The sequence below is a fragment of the Sceloporus undulatus genome, chromosome 1 (genome assembly GCF_019175285.1).
Source record: "Sceloporus undulatus isolate JIND9_A2432 ecotype Alabama chromosome 1, SceUnd_v1.1, whole genome shotgun sequence".
Classification (NCBI taxonomy): Eukaryota; Metazoa; Chordata; class Lepidosauria; order Squamata; family Phrynosomatidae; genus Sceloporus; species Sceloporus undulatus.
The window spans coordinates 209805522-209832192 of NC_056522.1; the positions used below are offsets into that span (position 1 = coordinate 209805522).

Here is a 26671-nt window from a genome sequence, read left to right on the forward strand (position 1 = left end):
AGGAAGTGTGTTCCACTGTCGAACAGCCCTTACTGTCAGGAAATTCCTCCTAATGTTGAGGTGGAATCTCTTTTCCTGCAGCTTGCATCATTTGCTCCGGGTCCTAGTCTCTGGAGCAGCTGAAAACAAACTTGCTCCCTCCTCAATATGACATCCCTTCAAATATTTAAACACGGCTATCATATCACCTCTTAACCTTCTTCTCTCCAGGCTAAACATACCCAGCTCCCTAAGGCGTTCCTCATAGGGCATGGTTTCCAGACCCTTCACCATTTTAGTCGCCCTCCTTTGGACACACTCCAGTTTCTCAATGTCCTTTTTGAATTGTGGTGCCCAGAACTGGAGACAATATTCCAGGTGGGGCCTGACCAGAGCAGAATAAAGTGGCACTATTACTTCCCTTGATCTAGACACTATACTTCTATTGATGCAGCCTAAAATTGCATTGGCCTTGTTAGCTGCCGCATCACACTGTTGACTCATGTTCAACTTGTGGTCTACTTGGACTCCTAGATACCTTTCACATGTTGTCTCCTTAAGCCAGGTGTCCCCCATCCTATATCTGTGCATTTCATTTTTTCGCCCTAAGTGCAGTACCTTACATTTCTCCCTGTTGAAGTTCATTTTGTTAGCTGTGGCCCAGCTTTCTAGTCTATTCAGGTCATTCTGAATTTTGATCCTGTCCTCTGGAGTATTAGTTATTCCTCCTAATTTGGTGTCATCTGCAAATTTGATAAGTATGCCCCCAATTTTGTCCTCCAAGTCATTGATAAAGTTGTTGAACAGTACTGGGCCCAGGACAGAGCCCTGTGGGACCCCACTGGTCACTTCTCTCCAGGATGAAAAGGTGCCATTGTTGAGCACCCTTTTGGTTCGTCCGGTCAACCAATTACAAATCCACGTAACCTGTTGCACTCCAGCCCTCTGGGTCTTCCCAGAGTGCTTCATTTAGTTATTTTGCAGTTTCTGCACTGTAATACTAAACCCCAGGTTTATCCACTCAGACAGAATGGTGGAAGATTCAGGACAGATAAAAGGAAACACTTTCCTATACAGTACATAGTTAAACTGCGAAATTCATGGCCACAAAGGGTATATCCATATTATAGTATTATAGCACTTTGAAAACATTTTAACTGTCACAGCTTCCTCCGACGGACCCTTGATGGACCCTTGGGATTTGTTGTTTGATGAGGTACTTCAGATTCTCTGCTGAAGCTTAGAGGACTCCACTACAAAATTCAAAGGACCTCACTAAACTACAAATCCCAGAATTCCATAGGACAGAACCATGGCAATTAAAATGGTATCCAAGTGCTATAATTGTGCAGTGTGGATCATTAGTGTCCCTGGGGGTGTTCAGGGGGTGCTGACTGCACCAAGTGACACCCCAGAAGGGGTGACACCCAGACACCCTCCTGCTCAACTCCCAGTGCTTCTGGACAGAAGGGATGGGGATTTCCAGTTGGAAGGAGTGGGACTTCCAGCTAGAAGAGGCGTGCCCCTGCTCCTCCTTGTCATGGCTTAGTTTTCCACAGGAGAACCAGGCCGCGGGAAGAAGCCAGGCTGGTTGCATGCGCCTCCATGCCCCTCCTTGCAGCCCAGTTCTCTCTTGAGAGCCAGACACAGCAAGGAGGGGCATGGAGATGCACGCAGCTGGCCCAGCTCCTTCCCACTGCCTGGTTCTCTCTTGAGGAAGAACTGGGCAGCGGCAAGGAGGGGTGGGGCATGCCCCTTCCAGCTGGAAGCCCTGCCTCTTCCAGTGGGAAGCACTGCTATTCCTGCGCCGGGTGACACCAATACCTGGTATGCCACTAGTGTGGGTATACTCCATATGTAGTAATGGCTGCCAACTTGGATGGCTTAAAAAGGGGTTTGGACAAATTTGTGGAGTATGGAGCCATCAGCAACAGTAGTCAGGATGCCTATGCTTCACCTCCAGTCTTGGAACGAGTATGCCTCTGTATTATCAGTTGCTGGAAAGCATAAGATGGAGGGTGCACTTGCAATCATGTTCTGCTGGCAGGCTTTCTGATGGTAACTGATTGGGTACCGTGTGAACAGAATATTGAACTAGATAGGCCTTTGGTCTGTCAAGCATGGCTCTTCTTATGTTCTTAAGGTTAAAATGTCTTTTTGAAGGCTTAATTATTGGCCAGGGGAGATTTAAGATAATATATTCTGGTATTTTGAGTTCTAACTATTTGCCTTTGGCTCCACTCTTCAGGTGAGTGTAGCCCCTGAGAACTGCTCTGAAATTAGATCCTCATCCTTTTTTCAACAATGAGCAGTTGTCCCACAAAGCGTGGACCAGACCTAAATGAAGGATTTCACTAGGGCCTTGTCTGCATGGGCTTAGAAGCCCATGTTCCCACACTCCAGTTCTGATGCAAACAGTCCAGACAAAGTCCAGTGTGTTCCTCACCAGTTCTGGGCTATGCCAGCCTTAAAATGGAGTAAAATAACATATCAGTTATTTTACATCTCTGTCTCCATGCTGCAGCAGCTGTCTGCATGTACATCCTACTGGGCCACACCACCATGGGTCACTCATACTGAGATCAGAAGGAGGCATCTAGCCATGTGACCATCACTGGGTGCCTCATTTGGACCTCAGAAGCAAACAACCAGCAGCAGCACTGACCATGTTGGGACACCTGTGCATACAGCTGCTGTAGTGCAGGAACAGAGGCCAAGGTAATGGACAAACATCAGGACAACTGTGGTGCTAGGATACTCTGAGCTGTCCTCCAGAGTATCCTGGCCAGTGCAGATAATACCTAGGAGAAAAAACAGAAGAGACAGTCCAACTGGCAGAATAAGATAACAGAAAGGAGCATAACAGGAAGACAGAAAGGTGGGCATTGAAGGGGTTAAAGATGTGAAAGAAAGAACACATATACTTTGGATCCAGATTTAGTGACTAGTAGAAGTGGATTTCTCTGCCCTCTTTTCTCCATGCACAGCACATACCAGTAAACCTGGTTCTCCAACTCCTGGTGGGCCAACAGGGCCTGGTCTTCCTGTCAAACCAATGTCACCCTTTAAAAAAGAGAGGGTTATGTTTAATTTTGAACAAGATGTAAACACTGAAAAGAGGCAACATTATCTGATGGGATATAATGCTCTTGCAAGTGCTAGAAAAAAGCCAAACAAGCATCGTCCCATAACTATCTCTATCTATCTATCTAAATCAAAATGTATTACTGCTGGACTCATCAGAGTTACAAATTGTTCAAGGTTGCTCATTTTAAAAAAAAAAGTATGAAAATATTTGAACTGTATCCAGAATACCTTTCAGGTATTACAAAGACATCATTTATTCTTGTTTAAGCTTTTATTCAGTCATATATTATTTCAGTAGCATGCCTTTCTTGTTCTATACACAGCAGGCTATATGATTGGCATTTTTACCTTTGGGCCAGGCAATCCTATTCCAGTTTCTCCAGTCAACCCAGGAGGGCCAGGTAGGCCTCTTTCACCCTGTCAAATATCCCCAAAAGAAAGGAACAAGTTCAAACTTTTAAATAGGATTTTAAGAAAATTGAATTTTGCTCCCTTTCTCTCCCAAACTGACATGTTTGCACCATAGACGATAATTCCTTTATTCATAGTTACTCTGGATGTTTGTCTGGGAGCTAGAAATGAAAATATGTACTAAGATGGGCAAACAATACAAACATAAAAGAAATGAACAGAAAGTAGAAAAGTAATGGGGATAAGTGGATTTTCCCCTTTTGTGCTTCTTTACTGTGCACTGGGTTTAGGGATGGGCCTAAACTGAACAGGTGCATGTAGGGACATCATTTGGGTGAAAATATAATCTGCCAAAAAGGAAAATTCTTCTTTCTGCTGCTACTGTGCTTCCTCTTCCTCCTCTTCTTGTTCCTCCTCCTCCTTCTCGTCCTCTTCTTGAAGCCAAGGATGCAAGTACAACTGTCCTACCTCATTAGGCCTGATATCACAATATGACACCATGATATTAATTGGGAAGCAAAGCATAATATGTAAATTAATGAGTTTTCGTCATGGTAATTCATGAAACCAATTTTGACTGATAATGGAGTAGATTTTGCAAATAGTGCCTTATGCTGAGATCTACATGTCCATCACTCCCAAAATACCCCATCATAACTTTCTGGCCAGATAGCCAAGTGGCTGTTGGCTGTTGAATTGCTATGAGGATTGTGCATAGATCTTCGCACACAGCACTGTAGCAGCAACAACAACAAAGTGGAGGAAATTAAGTGTCTGAATCCACTTTGTATTTCTGTACAACTCTTGATGTTGTCAGAAAAGATGGCCTGGAGTAAAATAGTTTTCTCTCACATTTGAGAAGAAATTTAAGTGTCATATAAAGTCTTTAAAGGATGTTATTTATGACCCATGCTTTAATGGTTCCCTGAAGCTTAAAGCTATACAAAGACATAACCAGGCCAAAGTGCCTTGGAGGGAATTTTTCTGATGTGGAATGTTATGGAAGTTCTGTGTTTCTAGTTGGATATTGCATTTCACCATTAAGAATTAACAAAATAATTATTTTTTGTTCTTCTTTGATCCACTGGGTGATTTTTCATATACCTTTGCAGACTCAGAGCCTCTACAGACTGGCACTATATGCCGGTGTGGGGGTGGCGTGAGGCATGGTGTACGCACACCAGATGCCCCACACTGATGTCACACCACATGCCCAACCACATGGCAAAGAGTGTCACAGTGCTCTGTTGGTGCAGTATTTAAAAACGCTGTGGAAAAGGTGCTCTGAAAAGCCGCTATGGTGACAGTTAGGGCACCCTTTCCATGATGCAAAATTTTCAAAGCATTTCTGTTCTGTTTTAAAAACTACAAATGCTGTCCATAATTTATAACTGATATATAAAAGACTAAAATAAACAATTATGCTCAGATATGAAGAACTTCTGTGGCTTTGTTTTCCTTCTAGGAGCACTTCACTCTAGACATTGAGTGTGTGGAATAATTATATATGTACCTGTAAGGTCTGATATTGTTGAACAATAATATTTATTTTAGGATTCCTACCTTTGATCCCTGCACCCCCTCAGGTCCTTGATCTCCGGGAAGGCCCTGGGGACCCTGTTAAAACATGAAAGCATGATAAGAATCTAATATGAAGATGACTGAAAAATCAAAGATATGACTCCTTTACTATTATCCACACAAAACAGTGATCTAGAAATCATTTTATTTGGCTATATATGACTACATTCCTGAGGAGGCATCACCTTTCATCTATCTAATCTAAGCTTCTGAATCTATTTTTCCTGGTCCGTGGGCTAATAAAGAATTTGTTGCCCATGAAATGGCTGTTCATGGATGCCTACAGTTTTTGAAGTCCTGGCCAGATCAAGAAAGTTATTCTTTTCTTGCTGATGACAGATAGCTGCTATTGGCTTGGATGAATGTCCCAAAATGGCCAAGGGCTCTAAAAGCAATATCTACATAGGGCAGCAGTGAATGCTGCAGGAGCTGGGCAGGCTATTATTCTACTCAGTTGCTTCAGTTTTTGATCTCTTTTGCAGCAGGTTCACACGGAAACAGGCTTTCAGATACTATTACCTTCCACAATGAAAGTAAGGCTTCTTTGTTTAAGATGGAAACTGAAGCAATTTGTCTTCCCTGTTTTTTAAAGATAGTTCTCCTAGTTATCTGAGATTTTAAAATCCACACAGTTGCGCCGGAATTTAATACAGTTCACTATTGTTCTCATTTGGGAAATAAGCAAACATTATTTTCACAAGTTGACTAATGTTTCTAAGCTAGTCCATGGAAGAATCAGTTGATATTTGTCCTGTAGGGGCTGAGAGAAAAGGGAAAAAGTAACTGGTTGCTCTGCTGAATACATGCCCTTGTGTATCACAGCCCACAGAAAGTAGTATCCTGCCCTATAATTTGTTGTTCTCAAACCTCCTCTCATTTCCAAATTCTAATCTGCAAGTGATACATTTCCGCCTGATTGATTAGCTGATCTTCTGTAACACTTTGAGTCATCTAAATAGTGAGATAAAATTATGCAAAATTATCATAATTATTCTTCTTATTGTTTTATTCTTATCCTGATGGGGTTTCCTAACTGTTTGGAAACCTGTTTTTTGGCATAAGAATCAATAATGATGAATATTCTTTCCATCCCTAACCATAGGTTGGCATCAGTGACAGGAAGTTAACATCAACTTGATTAAAACTGGAGATATAGTTTCAGCTCAGGGAAAAAAAACAAATAACAGTCTCAAAGCAAAGCATTCTTGCTGTCCATTTGTTACCTGAAGACCTCGGAGACCTCTTGGACCACCTGGACCTTCTGGACCCTGAAGAACAAGAAGGAAAATTATACTTGGACCACAGATAATAATAAATATAGAACATGTCAATAGCATGCAAGAACAAGCTGGGGAAAAGTGCAATGGACAATTAAAACAGTTGCGAAAAATAGCAAGGTGTTTTAAATGCAGTTCATATGATTTTGCTTTGTGGACACATCCCACCACACAGCTATTCACTGCAGATATCACGTTCCTCATTATGTTTGCACAGTAATCACCAGTGGCATAATGCAACCAGGTCTTGCATGGTTGAAGTGCCTAGACTTTGATTAAGGGGTATGAAAACATCAGCTGCAGACTTTCTTGTTCTCTTTGAGCTTAGCTGGGGTGAGGGTGGGGGTAGGCAGATAGATTTCCTCAATAACAATGTACTGTTCTGAGTTAATCCTTTTATAATGCAAAGTATTTGCGAGGTGGCTTGATCTTGAAATCTTGAATGGGTAACTACAGTCAGACCTCCACATTTACAACTTTGACTTTTGCAGATTTGATCATTCACGGATTTGATTAATGTGTTTTCTCTAGGAATCTCTACGTCCTCCATCATGACTCTATGATCAACTTCCGCCAGAGGTTGTGCTGGATGACTTAGAAATTCTTAGAGACAACACTTCTCCAGGCATTTGTAGGTCTTCCAGTGCAATTCTATGGTCAACGTGCATCAGAGAACCAAGAGATTCCTAGAGAGGTGTTCCCCAAGATAATTTTTTTTTAAATTTGCATTTTCCCTACTTTTACAGGGCTCCTGTGCCCCTAACCCTAATAAATGTGGGGGGCCCACTGTATTCATTTATAGGGCTACATCTCTGCAACAGGAATGGGTACACAAGTGAGTCTTGCTCCAAATGTTGATGCCAACTCAGAAGGATTCCAGAGCTTTGTGTGGCAATTTTGGCTGGTGGCTCCCATGTCAGTGAGCTGGTGAATCCACTCTAGGTTTTAGGCCAAACCTTTAAAGGAGCTATCCGGACTGCTGAAGTTGTTTTGGAGACAGAATTCAGCATCTTGGATATCTCCATTAAAATTCATACTAAAATCTTGAACTAACTCACCACTCTACTGATATGGACACCACCAATGATCAGGGTGAAGGTCTTATACAAAGATGTCTGTATAAGTCTCTCTACCTGCATTCAGCCTGCCTACATGGAAATACCTCCATACCATCTTAAATAAAAGCAACAACATCAACAATAAGAACAACAATAATATGCTGACAAAATTCTGGCCTGTGACTCTAACATCATCATAATTTCCTTTCTCCTGTATGGTTTTTAACACTTTTGCCTGATGAAAAAGCCAGTGGAGCTTTGAAAGTTTGCTACATGTATTATGTGCATTTGGTTGGTCCAATAAAGATATTGCTGTCTTGTGGCTTTTGGATGTCATTGTATTTGCCTAAATGGCCAATACAGCTACCTCTGGATATGTTCAGCTGAATACAGTTACAGAACTGATCTGATTGGAAACCTTGCTCATGGGAACTACATACCTCATGTTCAACTGAATGCAGGCAGAGAGCCCTATATAAGTCTGGAATGCTTCCAGCAAAACAGCAATGTTTAGGTGCAGGGCTTACATGGAGACTCACACCCTCATCTTCAGATTTAGCTCTTTACATCAACTGGCAAATGGCTGGATAAGGCTTTAGATTTATTCATCATGTTATGAAAGAACAACTTCTGGCAAAAGTGCTAGAACAGGTTTCCTAATAAAGCTGAAGACAGCTGCCTGTCTTGATCCATAGTTTTGATAGCGTGGCTACTGGGACTATGATGATGAGTGTCTGAACTTCAAAATGCTCCACTGTACTTCTCATAATCACCAAGGGTGTCGCTAGCAGGACACAAGGGGTGAGCAGGTGACACTCTAAGGATGGGTGACACCACTGCTCCCCAACCATCTGCCTTTGGGCAGAAATGGGCTTTGGCATTTGCCTATGTCCCTTTAAAATGCTGGTGTGAGTGGGATGAGGCACAGTGGGAGAATAAAGGAGAGGCCTTGGTTGTTGTTTTTTAAAAAATACAATTTTAATTTTAATATATATATATATATATATATTAAATGTTCTTTAAAAACATCACAACTTACCAGGTTTTCCCTTTAACTACATGAAACTATGTACATGTACATGATATTGGAATTTAAAGGTATACTTTTAATTTTCCTACTTGTTTATGTCACAGCTATTGCCATTATATTCAGTGACTGCAAGAATTATGATTTATGAGTAACACTGTACAAAAAACATTACTATGGATTCTGTATGGTGGCGTATGGGAGGAGGTCAATGGGGTGGGGCGGGGGATGACATGATGAATTTCCGCATCGGGTGACACCAAGTCTAGTGACGCCACTGATATTCACACCAGTTACAAGATTAGGCCTAGCAGCTCTATGAGGGATGCCTACATGATTTTTTTAAATGTTAACAATAATATTATTACTTACCCTGTCACCTTTTATTCCTGGTGTTCCACATTCACCTCTTTCACCCTTAGATTTAAAACATGTATATTCGTCAGTGTAAAAAATCAAAATTAGATTATGTCAACATGTTAAAATATTTGCAGTATTTTCTTCAGTGCTTTTTTCACCACAACCATTCTCATTATATTCCATTGTTGGAATGTATTTTAAATGCTAAATTCATATTCCTTAAATCCCATAAATATGGTTAAATTTGTCATTGACATGCAACAAACAGTTGATCAAAGATGACAAAAAAATATTTTAAAAATCCATACCTTTTCCCCTTTGTAGCCAGACTTTCCCTTATTAGAAAAAAAAAGGGGGGGGAGAGGGAGATACATATTGACAAAATTAGCATGATACTGCTCAGGTAAGATATTCAGGGCATTAAGGAAAGAAAGCTTATCTACTAACCTAAAACAGACTGCTATTATGAAATTTGGAAGTGGGTAACAGAACCGGCACTTGAGTTGGCTCTATTGTGGCTGCATGCATTTGGTGATCAGAAATCCATAGGGACAGGGAGCAGAAACATGCTGTAGTCTCCCTTTCAGTTTCAGTACCATTACACCCTAGGAAGCAGGATGGTATAGTGGTTTGAGCACTGGACTATGACTCTGGAAACTAGGATTCGAATCCCCACTCGGTCAAGGAAACCTGCTGGGTGACCTTGGACAAGTCACATTCTCTCAGCCACAGAAGAAGGCAAAGGCAACCGCCCCCAATAAATCTTTGCAGGAAAGCTCTGTGATAGAGTTGCCTTAAGATCCCCATAAGTTGGAAATGACTTGAAGGCACACAACAAGAACAAGAACAACACTCTGGGAAAGCATGAAAATTTGATATGGAAATGCTAAAAGGAATGCTATCTTTTTCTATTGTTAGAAAACTAACTAACTACCTGTACTTTCCTTCCCCTTTAAGCAGGAGGTAGAAGCTGAGATAGAGTAGAGGGAGTGCTACATTGAGCAAGGGAGCAGTAACCAAGATGGAGAAAAGGCAGGGCATATTTATTGGGGGAGAAGTCACCAAATAGTGAGCTTGTCTCTAGCACCACCTCATCTCCATCCACTTGGATTGTAAATGAGGGAAAATCAAGGATTTCTTTACTCATAAGCTGTATATGGCCTAAAATATGGAAGCATGGAATAGCTTACTGGAATCATATCTTCTTGAACTATAATCCAGAAGAGAAATGTTATATTATTACTGAAGAAGGCATTTGAGTCAAAATGGCTGCATAAACTCTGGAGGTAGCTGTCTTTGCTACCAGAGATATATTATTATTATTATTATTATTATTATTATTATTATTATTATTATTAATCGTTATTTATATAGTGCTGTAAATTTACACAGCGCTGTACATACAATCTTTTTAATTAGATGGTTCCCTGCCCTCAGGCTTACAATCTAAAAAGACATGACACAAAAGGAGAAGGGAATGGTGGTGGGGAAGGGGATATGAATGTATCAGTAGTACAAGTAATGCTACTGATACAAATGCTAACATTGCTTCAGTTATTTGTTATATACTACTACCCTGATTGTCTACAGTTTTGATATACCAACCCAGCAAAATCTTCATAAGGTGACTTATTGTGTTACACTGGGACACTGCCATTATTGCCAGGCTGTTTACTGAACTTGTATCATTGGGATACTCATCCTATATTATCAATCATGGAATAAATAGAAGAATTTGTCTTTGCAGCATCTTATATCCTTGCAAGATTTTTTTTGTTGGACTTTTCAATTATAATTTTTGTTCTCATATAATAATTGTATTATCAATTTATCTTGTTTTATAATCAAGTAATTAGACATATATACTGATTTAGAAATGTTATAGCATTGCTGCACTTATTTATAGTGGTACTTAGTGATTTATAGGACATTTTTAAAGCACCAAATTAGCTCCTGTACAACAAGAGCATTTAGGGCTGGAGAGTGGGGTCTAAATACAGTAAATTGAAATAAATAAATAAATAAATAAATAAATGAAGTGTGTATTTCTTGAATTTCTGCTTCAGTTAGGAAAACATCTAAGGCTGCCCTTGTAAATGGGATAACAACTGATGACTTCCATACTGATAGGGCTTAACCCAAATTTTTAAGGGGCTATCCACTCTGCTGAACCTATTTTGAAGGCAGAGTTCAGCACCTCAGATAGCCCCTCCAAAGTTCAACCTATAAACCAGAGTAGATTCAGCACCACATTTGGTAGCCACAAGCCACTACTGCGCAAATGTCTACTGTGTCCCAATGCTGACCCATGTCCCAGGCCAGGCCAGGATTACTCCACAGACCTTGCATGGATAAGGGGAATGGAAGTGACAGCTGCTTGACCTAGCCGCTACTGCAGAAATGAGCCTAAACCCAATGTCTGAAAATGCTAGCATGGGGATTTGGGACCCCTCCATCTATCTCTTCTTTATCCTTTCCAGCACATTACTGCCCTCCCCCTCATTTTTTTCAAAAGAGTAGTGGATTTCCAAGTCATTTTGGGGTTTGTTTGTTTTGAGATTTGGGCCCCTGAAGAGTTCCAGGAAAGTGTATTGGTTCCTAGATCTGCTGGAGTTGCCCACCTCTGTTTATAAGAAAGTAAACCCTATGAAATTCACCATAAGTCAACAAGCATCTTGAAGGCACGTACATGCACAGGGGAATGGCACAAACTGGATTTATCATAATGTGTGTATGTGTGTGAGTTTGTAGAAAGTAGGAATGCATTCATTTACTCCAGAGCAAAAAGTTCATAGATCATATGGTGTTTTACCTCAGTTCCATCTCTTCCTGGAATTCCATTTAGGCCTGGCTCTCCCTAGAATTAATACGATGTTTTAACATTATTATTTCACATTACAATGCTGAAACCATGAAGTCAGTGATATACTACCCTATGCTACATATATCTTCAGCTTGAACCATGTTAAGAAGAAGAGAATGAGAGGATAGATCTTTCAGTCCAGTCCTGCTTTCAAATATGTACTGCAGTTTCAAACATGTATTGCAGTTTTAAACTTAGATTGATTTATATACCTTCAGTTCTAACCTTTGCCATGTGGTGCCTGAACATGCTTTTATTGGGCATTACTTACCATGCTTTCTTCAACATGGGAGTGGGTGGGTGTGCTTGGCTTATCTTTTTTAATCACTTCCCTCCCATGGAAAGCAATGTATTTACCGAAGAAAAGTTCCTGTTCACATGGAGGCTCTACCCATAAACAAGAACTCTGGAAAATCAAGTATCTGGTTTGTGAAGAAACATGAACAGTAACATCTCACTTTCAGACACACCACCACTTTCCCTGTGAGAAAACTGATCAAGGAAGTAGTGGAGGCTAATTCTACACTGCAGAATCAATGCAGTTTGACATTCCTTTTAACTGATATGGTGCAATGCTATGGAATTCTAGGATTTGTAGTTTTGTGAGCTATTTAGCCTTCTCTTTCAGACAGTTCTGGTGCCACAACAAACTTCCACAGAATGCAACCATGACAGTTGACATGGCACCCCACTATTCTCATGATGAAGCAAGCACACCAGGTAATGCTGACCTGAACAGCTCTTATGACTACTCTTAATTAATGGACATTTTAATTATATCTCAAGTGACAAGTTACCTTTACTCCTTTTGGCCCAGGAGCTCCATCATCACCAGGACGGCCCTTTTTACCCTGAAAGAAGAAAAACAACAGAGGAACATTAACACAATGGCTCATCTTCAAACTTCTCCCACCAACTGCATATTACCTACTTTTATATTTTTGTTGCTACATAGTTATAGAGCTTTATATTTTGGTTGTTAAGAAAATGATTAAATGAGCAGGAAGAAAGTAATCAAACTGTAAGGATTTATAGCTGAAGCTTAAAGTGGGTCTTGCTTGAATCAGATTTGACATGCAAATTAACACTGAGGATGGCTGGAATCCTGTGGGCGATTTATGTATGTGTAACCACTGGAGTTATGGTGCTATGCAGTGCATTCAATCCTATTCACCCCAATCACCACTTACCAGGAAGCAACTGCTTCAGTGGATGGGGGTCTCTTCCCCTGTGAACAATATCCGGTGAAACAGGCAGAAGCAGGTTCCCTGTTACAATTCATGCTGGAGATCACTTGTGCAAGGGGAGATGGGGCTATTAGCCAACTGTTCCCATTTAAAAGGGCACCTCTGTCACTCACAATGGCAGTTTCCCAGGAAGTGGAGATTGGGGAACTTTCACAGTACCTACATAGCCCCTAAAGTAGGGGCTATATAGGAATCATGAGCATGAGCAGGTTACTTGTTTGTTACTACTTAACAGCCTGCCTGCCTGCCTTCCTTCCTTTTATAATAATACATTTATCATTATTAATTTTACATAATTTTATTATAAAATAACAAAATCATCATTGCTATCATATCAATTGGTGTTTTCATTTGTGTTACTTCTCACTGGTGATGTGTGGGTGCCATTCTTATAGCTATTTAATAAAGTGTTTCTTATTCATTTATCCACAAGAGATTTCCAGACAGGGTACAATCAATAAAATTACTTTAAAATAATCTAAACCTTAAAAATCACTTTAATACAATTTAACCATTAAAAAAGCCAAGAAACTGAAACATTAGTGATCAAGCCATGATTTTACTAGGTGCTCAAAATAACTTGTCTGATAGGTAAGAAAATTCCTTTAAAAGCTCTTTTTAAAAACCCACAATGGATATATTTTGAAACAAGAAGGGCAAGAAGGAACATGATAGGCCATTCTGGCATGTTTTGAAATCTGAAGCTTCAAAAAATAGAATTATAGCAAAAGTGCACATATGGTCACCCAAAATTTAGTCCCAATGAATTCATTGCAGCTTCCTTTCAAGTAAGCAATATAAGGCTGAGCCTTTAATGTTCTTATGTTTTAAAATGTTTTTAACAGTTTTAGTGTAAATAGAATTGTCAGGTTGATAACTAGAGACAGTGCCTGTATCTTTAATGGTTGCACAGTCGAGAGAATTTCAGCAGGTGTTCCTTGTCATGCAAGGTTAACATGCAACACCTGCCAAAATTCCCTCTTAATATACAATCATTAAAGATACAGGAACCCATCTCTATTTTTTACTCTCAGGCTTCCTCTGAGGCTGAGAAAGTTTGGCTTGCCCAAGGTTATTCAGATGTATCCATGCTGAACAGTGATTCCAACCCTGGTCTGTTTGGAAAAAGACTATATGTGTCACTGGATTCTACAACCATTGCTTCTAAATGCTCATTTCATGAAAGAGGTATCAATAAAATACTTAGATTAAAACCTGTTCATAATTATCATTAAGCATGAGAAGAAAGTTAATAGAAAAGAATGGCTACTTACAGCAGGGCCAGGAACACCCCTTTCGCCCTTTTCACAGTTACATATAGGAGGCTGGGGACACTTTGAACAAAAACAAATGATACAAATTAATTAAGAGCTGAAATTCTCTAGCTAACAGACCTACCTCATTTTTATTTTCTGATTTTTTTTCTTTATTAAGAATAGGAAAGATATATGTTTGAAACAGTATTCTGTTGCACATTTTGTGATACCCCTTCTAGTTTTTAATTGAATGTTCCCCATATTATTTTTCTGATCTTGTTCAGGTTTCAGATTTCTAACTTGGTGTTGAATTTCATACCTTCCATTCTATCGAACCTAGGAATTTACAAGTATCTACATTTCTTTTTGCTTCTTATTCCAAGAAACAAAGCCTCCTGGAGGAACTCTATTTGTACCAAATTTAAAATGGCTATATGGGGTGTGTGTGTCTTCAAGTTGCTGGTCAACCTATAGAGACCCCATGAATTTCATAGGGATTTCTTAGGCAAGGAATACAGTGGTACCTCGGGATACGAAATACCCAGGTTACGAAATTTTCGGGATACGAAAAAATCCCATAAGAAATAATTGTTCCGGGTTATGAATGTTTTTTCGGGTTACGAAAAAACTTTTGGTGCTTTTCGGCGCTATTTTACACGGAATCGCGGCTTTTCCCCATTAGCGCCTATGGCATTTCGGCTTACGAAGGCTTTTCGGGTTACGAAAGCGGCCGCGGAACGAATTACTTTCGTAACCCGAGGCACCACTGTACTCAGAAATGGTTTTGTCAGTTCCTTTGTCTAAGATATAGTCTACAGCACCTGATAGTCCATGGCAGTCTCCCAGCCAGGTACTAACTAGGGCTGACTCTGCTTAGCTCCAAGATCAGATGGGATCTGGGGCCTTTAGACTATTTTGGCCTTTGCAGTACCTTAAAGATTATAATATACTTGTGAATTACAGTGAAGTCATAATTGTTGGGTGTGCCTTGAAACACCACCACTCCTGAATGTCAGACAGCTTTCACTGGCCAGGGTGGGACATGTAAGGGATGCATTTTTGGTTCCTTGTGCCAAGCCATTCTTTTTTGATGTTGTTTTTATTTATATTTTCATTTTTTTAAAAACAAATTATATACTTATTTGTCAAAAAGTTGAGGTTAGACTGGGAACTATGTCAGGCCCTTTCACACTACACAATTATAGTGATATGCCTTCATTTTTGCCCTGTCAAAATATTATGGAATCCTGGGATTTGCAGTTTAGGGAAGGGTCTTTAGAATTGTCAGCTAGAGAGCTCTAGTGGCTCCCCAAAACTACAAGCTCCAGGATTCCATAGGATGAAGTCATTGCAGTTAAAATGGGCTTTTAGTGCTATAATTGTACAATGCAGTGGTTTTCAAAAGGTGGGGTGGGCCCCCAGCAGAGATGTGGAGTGCTGAAGAGAGGTGCAAGACTTGGAGGCCCTGATCCTTCCTTCCTTCTTCTCTTCCCAAACTTTTGTATGCATAAAATTTACACCTGTGTTCAGTTAAATATTGAATTTACTTGCCAGACGGGTAATGTTTGTGGGTTTCAGAATTGCTCTATCCTTTCCTGCATGTATATATGTAATATGTTTACATATTACATCTACTAGAATAAGCAGAGGATGTATATTATTGTACAGTCTAAGCAATGTTTTGACATTTAATAAGATGTTTTCTTGTTCTTCTCTTCATTTTGTATTATTGAAATGACATTAACATAATATTTATTTATAGCAATAGCAAGTACATTTCTATACCACTTATCAGTGCACTTAAGCACTCCCTAAGTGGTTTACAAAGTGTAAGTTAATTGCCCCCAACAATCTGGGTACTCATTTTAGCGACCTCGAAAGGATGCAAGCCTGAGTCGAGCTTGAGTCCTTTTGCTGGTATTGAACTCGCAGCCTTATGGTTTGTGAGTAAGTGGCTGCAATACAGGCATTTAACCATTGCGCCACCTGAGGCCTTGGAAGTTCCTATATATTTAGAAAATATATATCAAATACTTATAATACCTACACATTTCCTCAATGAAGCTCCAGCAGTTAAAACAGCACAGTCTTTGAGTAAATCCACATTGTAATTTTCCCCTCAAAATTTCAATCTTTAATTTTCATTTTAATGTGCAAGAGAAATTCATTTACATGCAAATGAAATCCTCCTCCACAACCACCACCATCACTCTGCCAATAATACTTACCCCTTCTTCTACCAGATCTTTCTGGGGAGACAAATAAGCACAAATAAAATTAGAGCTAGATGTTAAGCACACATTAAGAAAAATATGTAGCCAGGACATTTCTTGTAAGTTACAAGATGATTTCAATAAGGAGACCTGCAACTTGTGATACCATGCCACTGCCAACTCTCATTGAAAAGACACCTATACCTTTAACAGCAAGATAACTGGCATAAATTAATAAGACTGTTTGCTTCATCAGTAAAGTGGGCCCTTGGTAGCCGCTGGGGTTTGGTTCCAGGACCTCTGTGGATATCAAAATCAGTGGATGCTCAAGTTAAATTATATACAATGACATAGTAGAATGGTGTCCCTTATATAAAATGTTTTATATAAAATCATGGTTTGCTTTTTGGCTTTTTAAAAATTGAGTATTTTCAAGTTGAGGATGGTGGAATCCATGGATACAGAATATGTGGATATGTGGACCAACTGTATATCACTACACTGTATGACACATTTCATACTGGAGAAAAACTTCAGTTGTTGATTACTTATCTCTTATGTGCAAAACCTCTAATGACCAAAGCAGGTTGAAAGACTCATAGAGTTACAGTTGACTGAGGTGGGATGGACATGGCATGCCTTCAGGGGCCTTGGAAGCTCCTATAAGGTATTGACAACAGGCCTAAAATGATTATTTATTCAATAAAATCATACAGTTATACAAAGAAGCAAATCATGAGGCACAGCTGGCTGTAGGCTGCTTCATACTAGGAGGATTCTTACATGTATCTCCAATCTAATAGGCTCCAAATCAGAAAATGGAACAGTTCCTTTATTTGGACTACAAGCCCCAGAATTTCCCTTTTAGCCATACTGGCAGGGGGTTTCTGGGAGCTGTAATAAAAAAGGGAGTGCAATTTTTCCAGACTCTGTTGTTTAGCAGTCCTCTTCAAAACTCATCAATTTTTCTCATATCCTGCAGCCACCACAGTGTTGTATATACCATGGTGCTCTGTTTAGTCTCAGCCAAGCAATTTTTCCAGGCCAAAGGGAAAAGATGTTGTATTTGGCGATTGCTAGCTAACCCTCACTGGATCCCGTACTGTACAGAGTGCCTGTAAGTGTAAACCAGAACAGATCTAGGAACAGGACAAGGTACTATAAAACTCTACCAAGGGTAACAAAGGTACCTGTCCTCTTTCACCTTCCAAACCTTGACTTTTGACACACCTGTCCCCTCCCAACACTAGTAGAAATGGTGGAAGGGGATGTTGAGTGAAGAGAACATAGCTGGGCATTGTTCTGTGTTTCCTTCACCAGCAAAGCAATAGCTGTGGTTAAAAAATTGGGGTTTGGAAGGTGTGGGAGCATAGGTACCTTCTTCTTGCTTGAGAGCTTTACAGTACTTCATTCTGCTCTAAGATTTGCTGAGATTTCAAGTTATATGAGCCCTGTCCTGGATCCCATCTACACAATTCCAGAATGAGCCAACTAGTCAAGTAGGAACTGCTGTAGCCTGTGAAAAACAATGTTTACTTGTGGGGTTTAACAACCAAACTATAAACAAATGCTTTCCAAATCCTATAACATGATGTGATAAAAATCATGATTCATAGAAAGAGGTTGACAGGTGTGGAATTTAAACATACAAATTAGAACTTCATTGTAAGATGTGTATTAAATTTTATAACCCTGTATTTTTCTTGTAGGGGCCCCACATACTTTGCCAAAAGTGGCCTACAAGCCAATAACCATGAGAAAAATAAGAAAGGCTGAAAAGTAGTTCATGTGTGAAAATGTTCATGAAGCCTGAATTCCTCTTTGTCTGGTTGGCTGCTTAGCCCTTGACTCATTTGCTGGCGCAAATCAGAAGCAAAGTTATTGAAAGATACAGAAAAAGTTTGAAACTTCTATAGTGTTCAGTGTCCATTCTTTAATAGCTCTAGTAATAGCCAGTCTCCAAAACCACATGCTAAGCTTAACAATAACTTTTGTTCTTGTTATGTTGTTGGCTGAGATCCTACATTGCTAACAATTACAAATGCACAAGTAAATGTCTCCTAGCCTGATTATGCAAACCTACCTTAACAGCCAGCAGACACTCTCAGTGATGGTGGTCTGTTCTGCTGGTAATTGGGATGCTGTAGGATGATGCTTCCAGACCACTCATACCAGCAATCTGTGGTATGGTGGGGAATTGCAATGAAGAATTGCAACCGGAGTCCTGGTTCTGTTCGTCACAACTAGGCTTGCTGAGGGAGGTGGCTGGAAATGTCATCCTGCTTCACCCCAGTTGCCATCAAATCAGACCTTGGAGCAGCTCTCTTGAGTTTAAGGTGGGATTCAAGGAGGGTACATTCATGATTGGGAATAAGTAGTATAACTGAATTTGGAGCACTTAAAGGTCCATAATTCTAGATCCAATTAAGGATGCCAGCCATCACTCATTGAGTTTTGGGGGTTTTTTTTGTCCACCATCTTCTTTGTAAAAAAATTTCTGTCAATATTTTACCTCTTTGTGATAGTTAACACATTTTTTTAAAAAAAAGAAAAGAAAAAAGAAGCAGAATTAGAGCAGGACATGGAGAATTCTGAATAGGCAGTTCTAGCCTCCTACTTTCTTGACCTGGTGCCTACTAGATGTATTGATTACAGCTCCCATAATCTACAACCAAAATTTGATGGGACCTGTCATCCAGCACATCTGGAGAGCACTTAGCTGGGTAAGAAGAGGATACACTCTCTCATGAATTAAAAGTCCCGGAGATTTTTTAGTTCCTGCTGGCATTTTCTGTGCCCACAACAGACCACAAGCAGGAAGAAAGAGGGACAGGCATTAAAATAATCAGAGAGACTAAGAACCCAAGGACAGTAGGAGCCAGTTCTCCTGCTAACAGGATTTACAGACCCCAGATGATATGTGAGTAGATGAGTTAGGCCTCTGACCTCCATAGCGCCCAGAAGAATTGAAAATAGATCCCAGGAACAAGGGACAGAGACTAAAGGGTTTTTGTCACTTACTCATGTATAATTAATAGATGTACATGCCATACTGGCATGTCTCACTAAAACAAATCAGGCAGTGAGAACTGTAAAAACCATAGACAAAGAGACCTAAAGGACTATAGGACACAAATCAAAACAGACATGGCCTTTTGTGGGTGGGAGGGAGAAAAGACAAACATCCCTACAAGTTTGTACTAGGTGCAGCAAAATGAGCCTTGCTCTGTGATTGTGCATATGAACTTCAGCAGAACTTTAAAAAAGGATATATTCAATTGCTTTTAATTTATTTGTCAGGGCTGGCTTCATTGTATTATCAAATTGTCAGTGTTCAGTGTTGATGGGCTGGCCTTCTGGCAGAACAGAAAACACAAGGTGTATGTGATAAATTACACAGGCACAGGGGAAACTGTAGCTGTCAAAGTTTTACTGAACTACAAAACTGATTATGCTTCACCATTGGCCTGAGATTAGAGTAAAAAAAAATAATGGTGGGGGTGGGACTCCCGGGAGAGCATGAGAGTTACTCAAGAGGAGGCGCAAGACTTGGAGGCCCTGATTCCTCCTCCTCTCAAACTATTTTATGTGTAAAAATTTACACATGCATTGAGTTACATATTCAGTTCACTTAAATAAATCTATTCTACTTTGAAAGATGTTACCGTATTTCTTTATAGAATATTAAAATATGAATATATATTATTTTGTGAATGAAAATAAGCACACTAAATAAACAAAAGATTTGATTCATATACTGTATTGAGGGGCTTGCAGCATCTGTATGTAGATGTAAAGAGGGGTCCTAAGGTTTAAAGGTTGAGTACCACTGATCTAGAGGGTTGCAGGTTCCCCCATTCTGCTCTGATAGTTTGTTTTTAAATCTACCAAAGCATACTCTCCAACATTTCACAGATGAAAACAAGAATAGCTGTGGCCAAACAACATTAGAAGATAGTCAAGATGGCAAGAATTATTAATGAGGAAGAACAGACAATCTAGGAGAGGTTGCAGCAGTTTGCTTTGCCTGAGCCTACTGGGAAGAGCAATACTAAGGGCCCATTCAGACTACACTTTACCCTGGATTAGGAATCGATTCTAACATGTGAAGTTCATATTGGTCCTGATTCTGTCACAATCCATTTCGAGGCATGCACAAGCAAATGCACTTTAGCGTGAGCCATCCAGATTAGAGGCAAAATCCGTCTTTTTTGAAAAAAACCGGGTTCCCTGAAATATGAACTTGCCCCTGATCATGTTTGGGTCAAGTTCAGGGGAGGGATTAAGGGCAGAGGGCGAGCATTCCCTCCCCTCATCGGAGAAGGAGGAGGAGGAAGGAGCCAGAGGAAGGATGCAAAAAAGGGGAATCTGACAGGAGGCAAAAGGATGACAGGAGGCAAAAAGGGGGTGACTGATGGGGTCAATTCAGGGCAGGTCAGAGGCCCACAGCAAGCCAAGGCTCTGCTCTCCAGCAGGGACCTTTTCCCTTTGATTTTAATTTTTTTTTACATTATTTTTCTCTGTCGATGCGCATGTTTTTTGCAATAGGTATATAGATAGAACATGAGCAGGAGGAAGGGTCAATTCAGGTCAGGTCAGAGGGCCACAGCAAGCCAAGGCTCTGGTCTCCAGCAGGGAACTTTTCCCTTTGATTTTCATTTTTTAAATTATTTTTCTCCGTCTATGCGCATGTTTTTTGCAATAGGTAGATCTATATTTAGATAGAATGTGGCTAGCTGCTTGTTCACTTTCCCTTTCATTTCCTGGCTTCCTCGCTGAAAGGAGCCCTTTGCAAGAGGCTTTGAAGCATGCGAATGAATGCTATAATGCAAATGTTACAATATGTTTCTCTTTCCAATTTGGCAAACTGGCAAATTGATACACAGAATGCTTTAGCTACTGTCTCAAAGGGGTAGCCTAGGAAAAGCATGCATGGCAATTGCTTTCCTTTTTCTGGCATTCCGAGGTGGGAACTTATTCGTATTATTATTATTTTAATATTAGTATTATTATTACATATGTATGCGGCATTCTGGGGTGGCAAGAGGGGGATACAGGATGCAGAGATGGCATTAGCTGTGTCATTTTGGGGTTGAAATGGGGCCAAGGGCAGATCATACCTGCACTGACCCAAATGCCCACAACACACACACACACACCACACACACACCACACGAGAGGTTTTTTAAATTTCACAAAATGTGCGTGTTTGGGTTCCTTGTCTTTAAAAAAAAGGAGGGGGGGAAGCACACTGCTGATGCCCCCAATGAGTGCTAGAAACATCACCTATGACGATCACAGAACTGAAAGTTAACTGACAGCAGGCACCTTCATTTTAAACCCAATTTCTCAAGAAGGCATTTGGGGCAAAATACCCCTGATTAGGTAGTGAGCACTTGCTTCCAGAGGGATTCGGGGAGGGGGAAGCTCTCCAGTTCCTTCCAGCGCAAAACCGCCAGTGAGAATGGGGCCTAAGTCCTCTCCTTTCTCTCTTCCCTGCTGAGTTAATTGAATATGAACCACTTTTGCACTTTTGGACTCTGAAGCAATTAAAGAAAGCTGAGGATGAATGAGGAAAGTGGAAGAAGAGAGAAAGTGTGACATTTTAAAAGCAGCTGAAAAATGGGATGGCAGAGGATTAACTGGGACTGTTCCTGTCAAATTGGGGCAGTTGAGGGTATGCCAAAACATAGATAACTTGAAATTATAGCCTCTTCAGTCATTTTTTGCTCACAAAGGATTGGAAAGGAATTTATTGGTTTGTTCTTTTTTTATTTTATATGCTGCCTTTCTCTCAAAGTGGGATCCAAGGCAGCTCTCAGAAGGAAAACTAGTGCAAATTGCCTTCCATTCATATGCCTTTTGGACACAACACTTTATTATTATATACTATATTCATACTACAAGTATAATATATATGCTGAGAATTTATATATAGGCCTGTCTAAAATAGTTGTTCCTACCATTTCTTTGAGAATTTTCTCCACAACTCCTTTCTCCTGCAGATTGAAGACAAACCTGGATGCTGGAACACTGGCCAGGAGCCGGAGCTTGGCAGCATTGGCCACCTCCTCAGCTACTCTGGTCATTCCCACTGTGAAGAACACGATACCTTGATGCTTAGCATCAGCCGTAGCTGAAAAAATATCAGGGTTTCTTGGATGATCCACTCCGTCAGTCAACAGGATAGCTACTTTTACGCTACCATGAGTTCCTTCAGTCATGTAGAGCTGTGTGAGGTTGGTGATGGCATAGGTGGTATAAGTACCATGGCCGATGTATGTTATGGGAGCAATACGGGACTTAAAAGAATCTGGGCCCTTCCAATCTTTGAATGTTTGCTCTATGAGGACAGTGCTGCTGTACTGAAGCAAAGCTATCCTCCAGCTCAGGTGGCGGCCAGAGGTGAGTTGCAGTCCATTCATTCTGTCCACTGTTTCCAAAACAAACTTTTTCTGCTGTTCATGGTTGAAGTTCTTGGCACTCTCTGAGCTGTCCAAGAGGAAAGCCATTTCCAGAATGCAGTCTTCATCTAGAAGTAATAACAGCAAGTCAGATAGAAAAAATATATCAAGATAAACACTGGGGAAATGACTCATTCCATCCTATAATCTCCAGTCTTTCAGGGATGCTTGGAACACTCCTGTCCACATACTAACAAACATTTGGAAATTCACTTCTTCTTGCCAACTGTCCCTCCTCTGGTTGTCACACACAAAAGGCTCTTTGCTGCCCAGTTGTATTTTGTACTCATTTATTCTATACTAAACTGTCCTCTGATTTAAAAGTCAAACTTTTTGGTTGAAGTTATATTACAACATATTTGATTATCAATGGGTGATTTCCACATTCAATCCTATGCATGTCTACTCAAAGCCTCACTGAGAGCAATGGAACTTGTTTCCATCCATCTAAGTATATATAGCAGGATAGGAATTGGTGAAAGCACCCACACATTGTTGGAGTGCAACTCCCAGTGTTCCTTACTATTCAGTTAGGGCTTCTGGGAGTTGCAGCTCATGAATATATGGAGGGCCACATAGGTTGTTCCCCTGGTTAGAGCCCTGGGAGCACAGTGGTTAAATGCCTGTACTGCAGCCACTCACTCAAACATAAGGTTGAGAGTTCAATACTAGCCTAGGGGCTCAAGCTCAACTCAGGCTTCCATCCTTCCGAGGTTGCTAAAATGAGTACCCCAACAAAATGGTACAAAAAGGTCTGATCCCACTAAACAGTCATGGCACCAGCCTTAGGAATCCTAAGTTTTGTAGTTTGGTCTGTTATAGAACTTAAGCTTGTGGGACTTCCATGTGTATTTCAGTGAAAGCACTATAGAATCATAAATGCTTATTCACATCAAGGAGTTCTACATTGTATTGACAGGTGCCTGCTGGTGGGAGGTGAACAGAAGAATGTAAGAAAAGCACACGCTGTATGTGTGTGTGTGTGTGTTGCGTGCGTGCGCACGCTGAAACTTGCATAAGCAAATGTCTACATTCTGTGGAACCAAGAGTACCCTGTATTTCTCAAATTGTAGTCCCCATATGTCATACAGTAAGCCATTTTTAATCTGAAAGTGAGCAAGAGGTACCAGAGGCATTACCTAGGGGTGTGAGGAGTGTGGACTACATCAGTTGGCACCATGAGAGTAATACCCCTGGTCCCCAAACATCTGCCTTTTGGCAGAAATGGGCTGTGCTGTTTGCCTGCATCCCTTTAAAACATTGAAGAGATGGTTGAGTGGGGTGAGGTTCAGTGGGAAGAGAAAGAGGCCCAAGGACTTGTTAATTTAAAAAAAAATTAAATAAAAATATTCTTTTAAAATTGTTTAAAAAAATATCACATCTTACCAAATTTTCACTTTAACCACATGAAACAATGTACATGTAAATATATTTAAGCTGTGCATATGGCATTGTCATTTAAAAGTATTTTAATTTTGCTAGTTGTTTATGTCATAATTATTGCCATTACATTCAGCAATATACAGTAATTATGATTTATGAGTCACATTAGTACAAAAAGCATTACTAAGGATTCTATATGGTGTGGTATGGGATGAGGTCAATGTGGGGGGTGACAACATGAGTTACTGCACTGGCTGACGTCAACCTAGTGGCGCCACTGGTTGGGGGTTCTAATGCTTGAGAGATAGGACTCAAATATTCCCCTGGGCATGTCCTAGCTAGCCCATTGGCTTGCCTATAAATAGTTCTTTGGATCTGTACTAAGATTAAGAAGCGCATGATGTCAAAGGGCTGTGTGTGTGTGCAGTTTGTGGGTTCCACAACAGCACCATATCAGTTTCAGCAAGCTGAGTGCAGGTAGTCATGAAGAAAGTGGCACAGTAATGAAGGAATATAGTAACAGAGGCCCCATACAGACAGGCCAAAATAAAGTTGCTTCAGGTCACTTTGGAGGTATGCTGTTTAAATGATGCATGTGTCCTAAGAGGCCAGAAGCCGTGCCAAAGCTGTGGTCCAGTCCTTAGAACTGGAGCGTGGCTTTGGCCTGGCTTCTGGACTCTTAGGACGCATGCATCATTTAAACAGCATACCTCCAAAGTGACCTGAAGCAGCTTTATTTTGGCCTATTTGTATGGGCCCAGAAATTATCTTTCCTGTTCTTCTGATAGACATAGGAAGCTGTCTTAAAGTGAATACAGTCAAACCATTGGTCTGTCTAGAGGAGGTCATATGGGCCTCCAGATGTTGTTGGACTTCAACTCCCACCAACCCTAGCCAGTATAAGCAATGGAAGGGAAAGATGGGATATGAAGTCTAGTAACATCTGGCGGGCCGGATGAATTGCATCCCTGATCCAACAGAAGTTCTACTGAACTTGAAAGGAACTAAATGTAAATGGTATGGTTACCTGCAACTCATTACTTGGGAGGTGGGAACAGGGCCACAATATTGTTACATTTCAAAGGTTTCAAATGGGACTAACAACCTACACACACACAACAGTTTAATGAGTAATGTTTTCTAGTTAATTTAAAAGGGCATTGTAAGGATTAAAAAGGTAACAGAAAAATATGAGAAAAGTATAAAACAGCAAATAGCATGATAAGGAACTTTTTTTCTTTTTCTTTTTGGCAACAAAAATGTTGAATAATTACATTAGGGGAAGGGTTGTAAAGATATATAATGAATTACTTTTTAAAAATAATATTTCAGGCTTGGGATTTTCTGTTAAGCTTTAGTGTCTCTTGAAGATGCTAATGAAGATGACGTTGCTCCTTTGTGTGCAAAGCAGGTGCTCTACCACTGAGCTATGGCCCCTTTCTATAAACATATTCAGATTCTAAAATAGTATGCAGATTTCAAAGTCACTGAATTCCTGTAAATACAAATAAATTTCAGAACCAGGAATAATAAATTTAAAGAAATCTGTTAACATACAAATAGTCACCTTGATCACTTGAACTGGGATATTTTTCCACTGCATTTGACAGGAAAGCTTTTGGCTTCTGTTTTCTTACTCCATTTCTCTTTTCTTCATTGGTGTTTTGTGCCACAGATGGATGGTGGTCCAGCAGAAATAAAAGCCACCATAATCTGGAGAACATGATTTGCTTTGCTTTCCCAAAAGACATAAGAAAAAACAATTTCATAAAGCTGTTTTTTTGCATGTCAAAGAGAAGGAAACACAGAAACTTAGCAGACCAACACGTGCATATTCTGTAAAGTAGGCATTCAACATTCTTACAGCATTCTTAATATGTGGTACAATATTTTGTAGGACTTTTATAGGAAAATAGGCTTGGCTGTTGCCACTTGCATTGATGCCAGCGTGTAGATACAGTGTGTAGTTACATTTTTGCAGCATTTACTGAGGAGAGGAAGAGAGAGCCTCGGGAGATGTGGCAAATTTATATCTTTCCTTCCTGCACAGAGCTAAAGCAATGTGTGGGTTTATAAGTAAGTTCCCCTCCTCATCCCCACAGGGTTTAAACCTTAGCAGTTTTTTTTTAATTTTAGCCCAATAACAGTATAACATTTAGTTTGGAGACACTTTATACATCATAATCACAAACAGTAAATAAAAATGGTCTGAATCCAGTATTAGGTAAAGGTGAATGTTTCCCCTTGACATGAATGTCTAGTTGTGTCCAACTGTGGGGGATGGTGTTCATCTCTGTTACTAAGCTGAAGAACCAGTGTTGTCTGAAGATGACTCCAGTGATCACGTAGCCACCTTGACTTCATGGAATGCTGTTACCTTCCCACTGAAGTGGTACCCATTTATCTACTTGCATTTGCATGCTTTCAAACTGCTAGGTTGGCAGAAGCTGGGACTAGTGATAGCC

General features: G+C 40.2%; 1 protein-coding gene across 2 annotated transcripts in view; it reads right to left on the minus strand.

Annotated features, from left to right (window-relative positions):
* The window catches only part of LOC121919913 (collagen alpha-1(XXVIII) chain-like), a 109813-nt gene that overhangs the window by 37076 nt on the left and 46066 nt on the right, over nucleotides 1-26671 (minus strand). For both annotated transcript variants that reach the window (XM_042446918.1, XM_042446917.1), the window contains 12 exons: nucleotides 25774-25938; nucleotides 22323-22891; nucleotides 16375-16395; nucleotides 14165-14224; nucleotides 12441-12494; nucleotides 11593-11637; nucleotides 9089-9115; nucleotides 8793-8837; nucleotides 6282-6326; nucleotides 5041-5094; nucleotides 3415-3483; nucleotides 2974-3042 (listed from right to left, as the gene is read on the minus strand). In XM_042446918.1, the coding sequence (XP_042302852.1) occupies nucleotides 2974-3042; nucleotides 3415-3483; nucleotides 5041-5094; nucleotides 6282-6326; nucleotides 8793-8837; nucleotides 9089-9115; nucleotides 11593-11637; nucleotides 12441-12494; nucleotides 14165-14224; nucleotides 16375-16395; nucleotides 22323-22891; nucleotides 25774-25930 (1215 nt within the window). In that variant the 5' untranslated portion in view covers nucleotides 25931-25938. The remainder of the gene's footprint in view (nucleotides 1-2973; nucleotides 3043-3414; nucleotides 3484-5040; nucleotides 5095-6281; nucleotides 6327-8792; nucleotides 8838-9088; nucleotides 9116-11592; nucleotides 11638-12440; nucleotides 12495-14164; nucleotides 14225-16374; nucleotides 16396-22322; nucleotides 22892-25773; nucleotides 25939-26671) is intronic.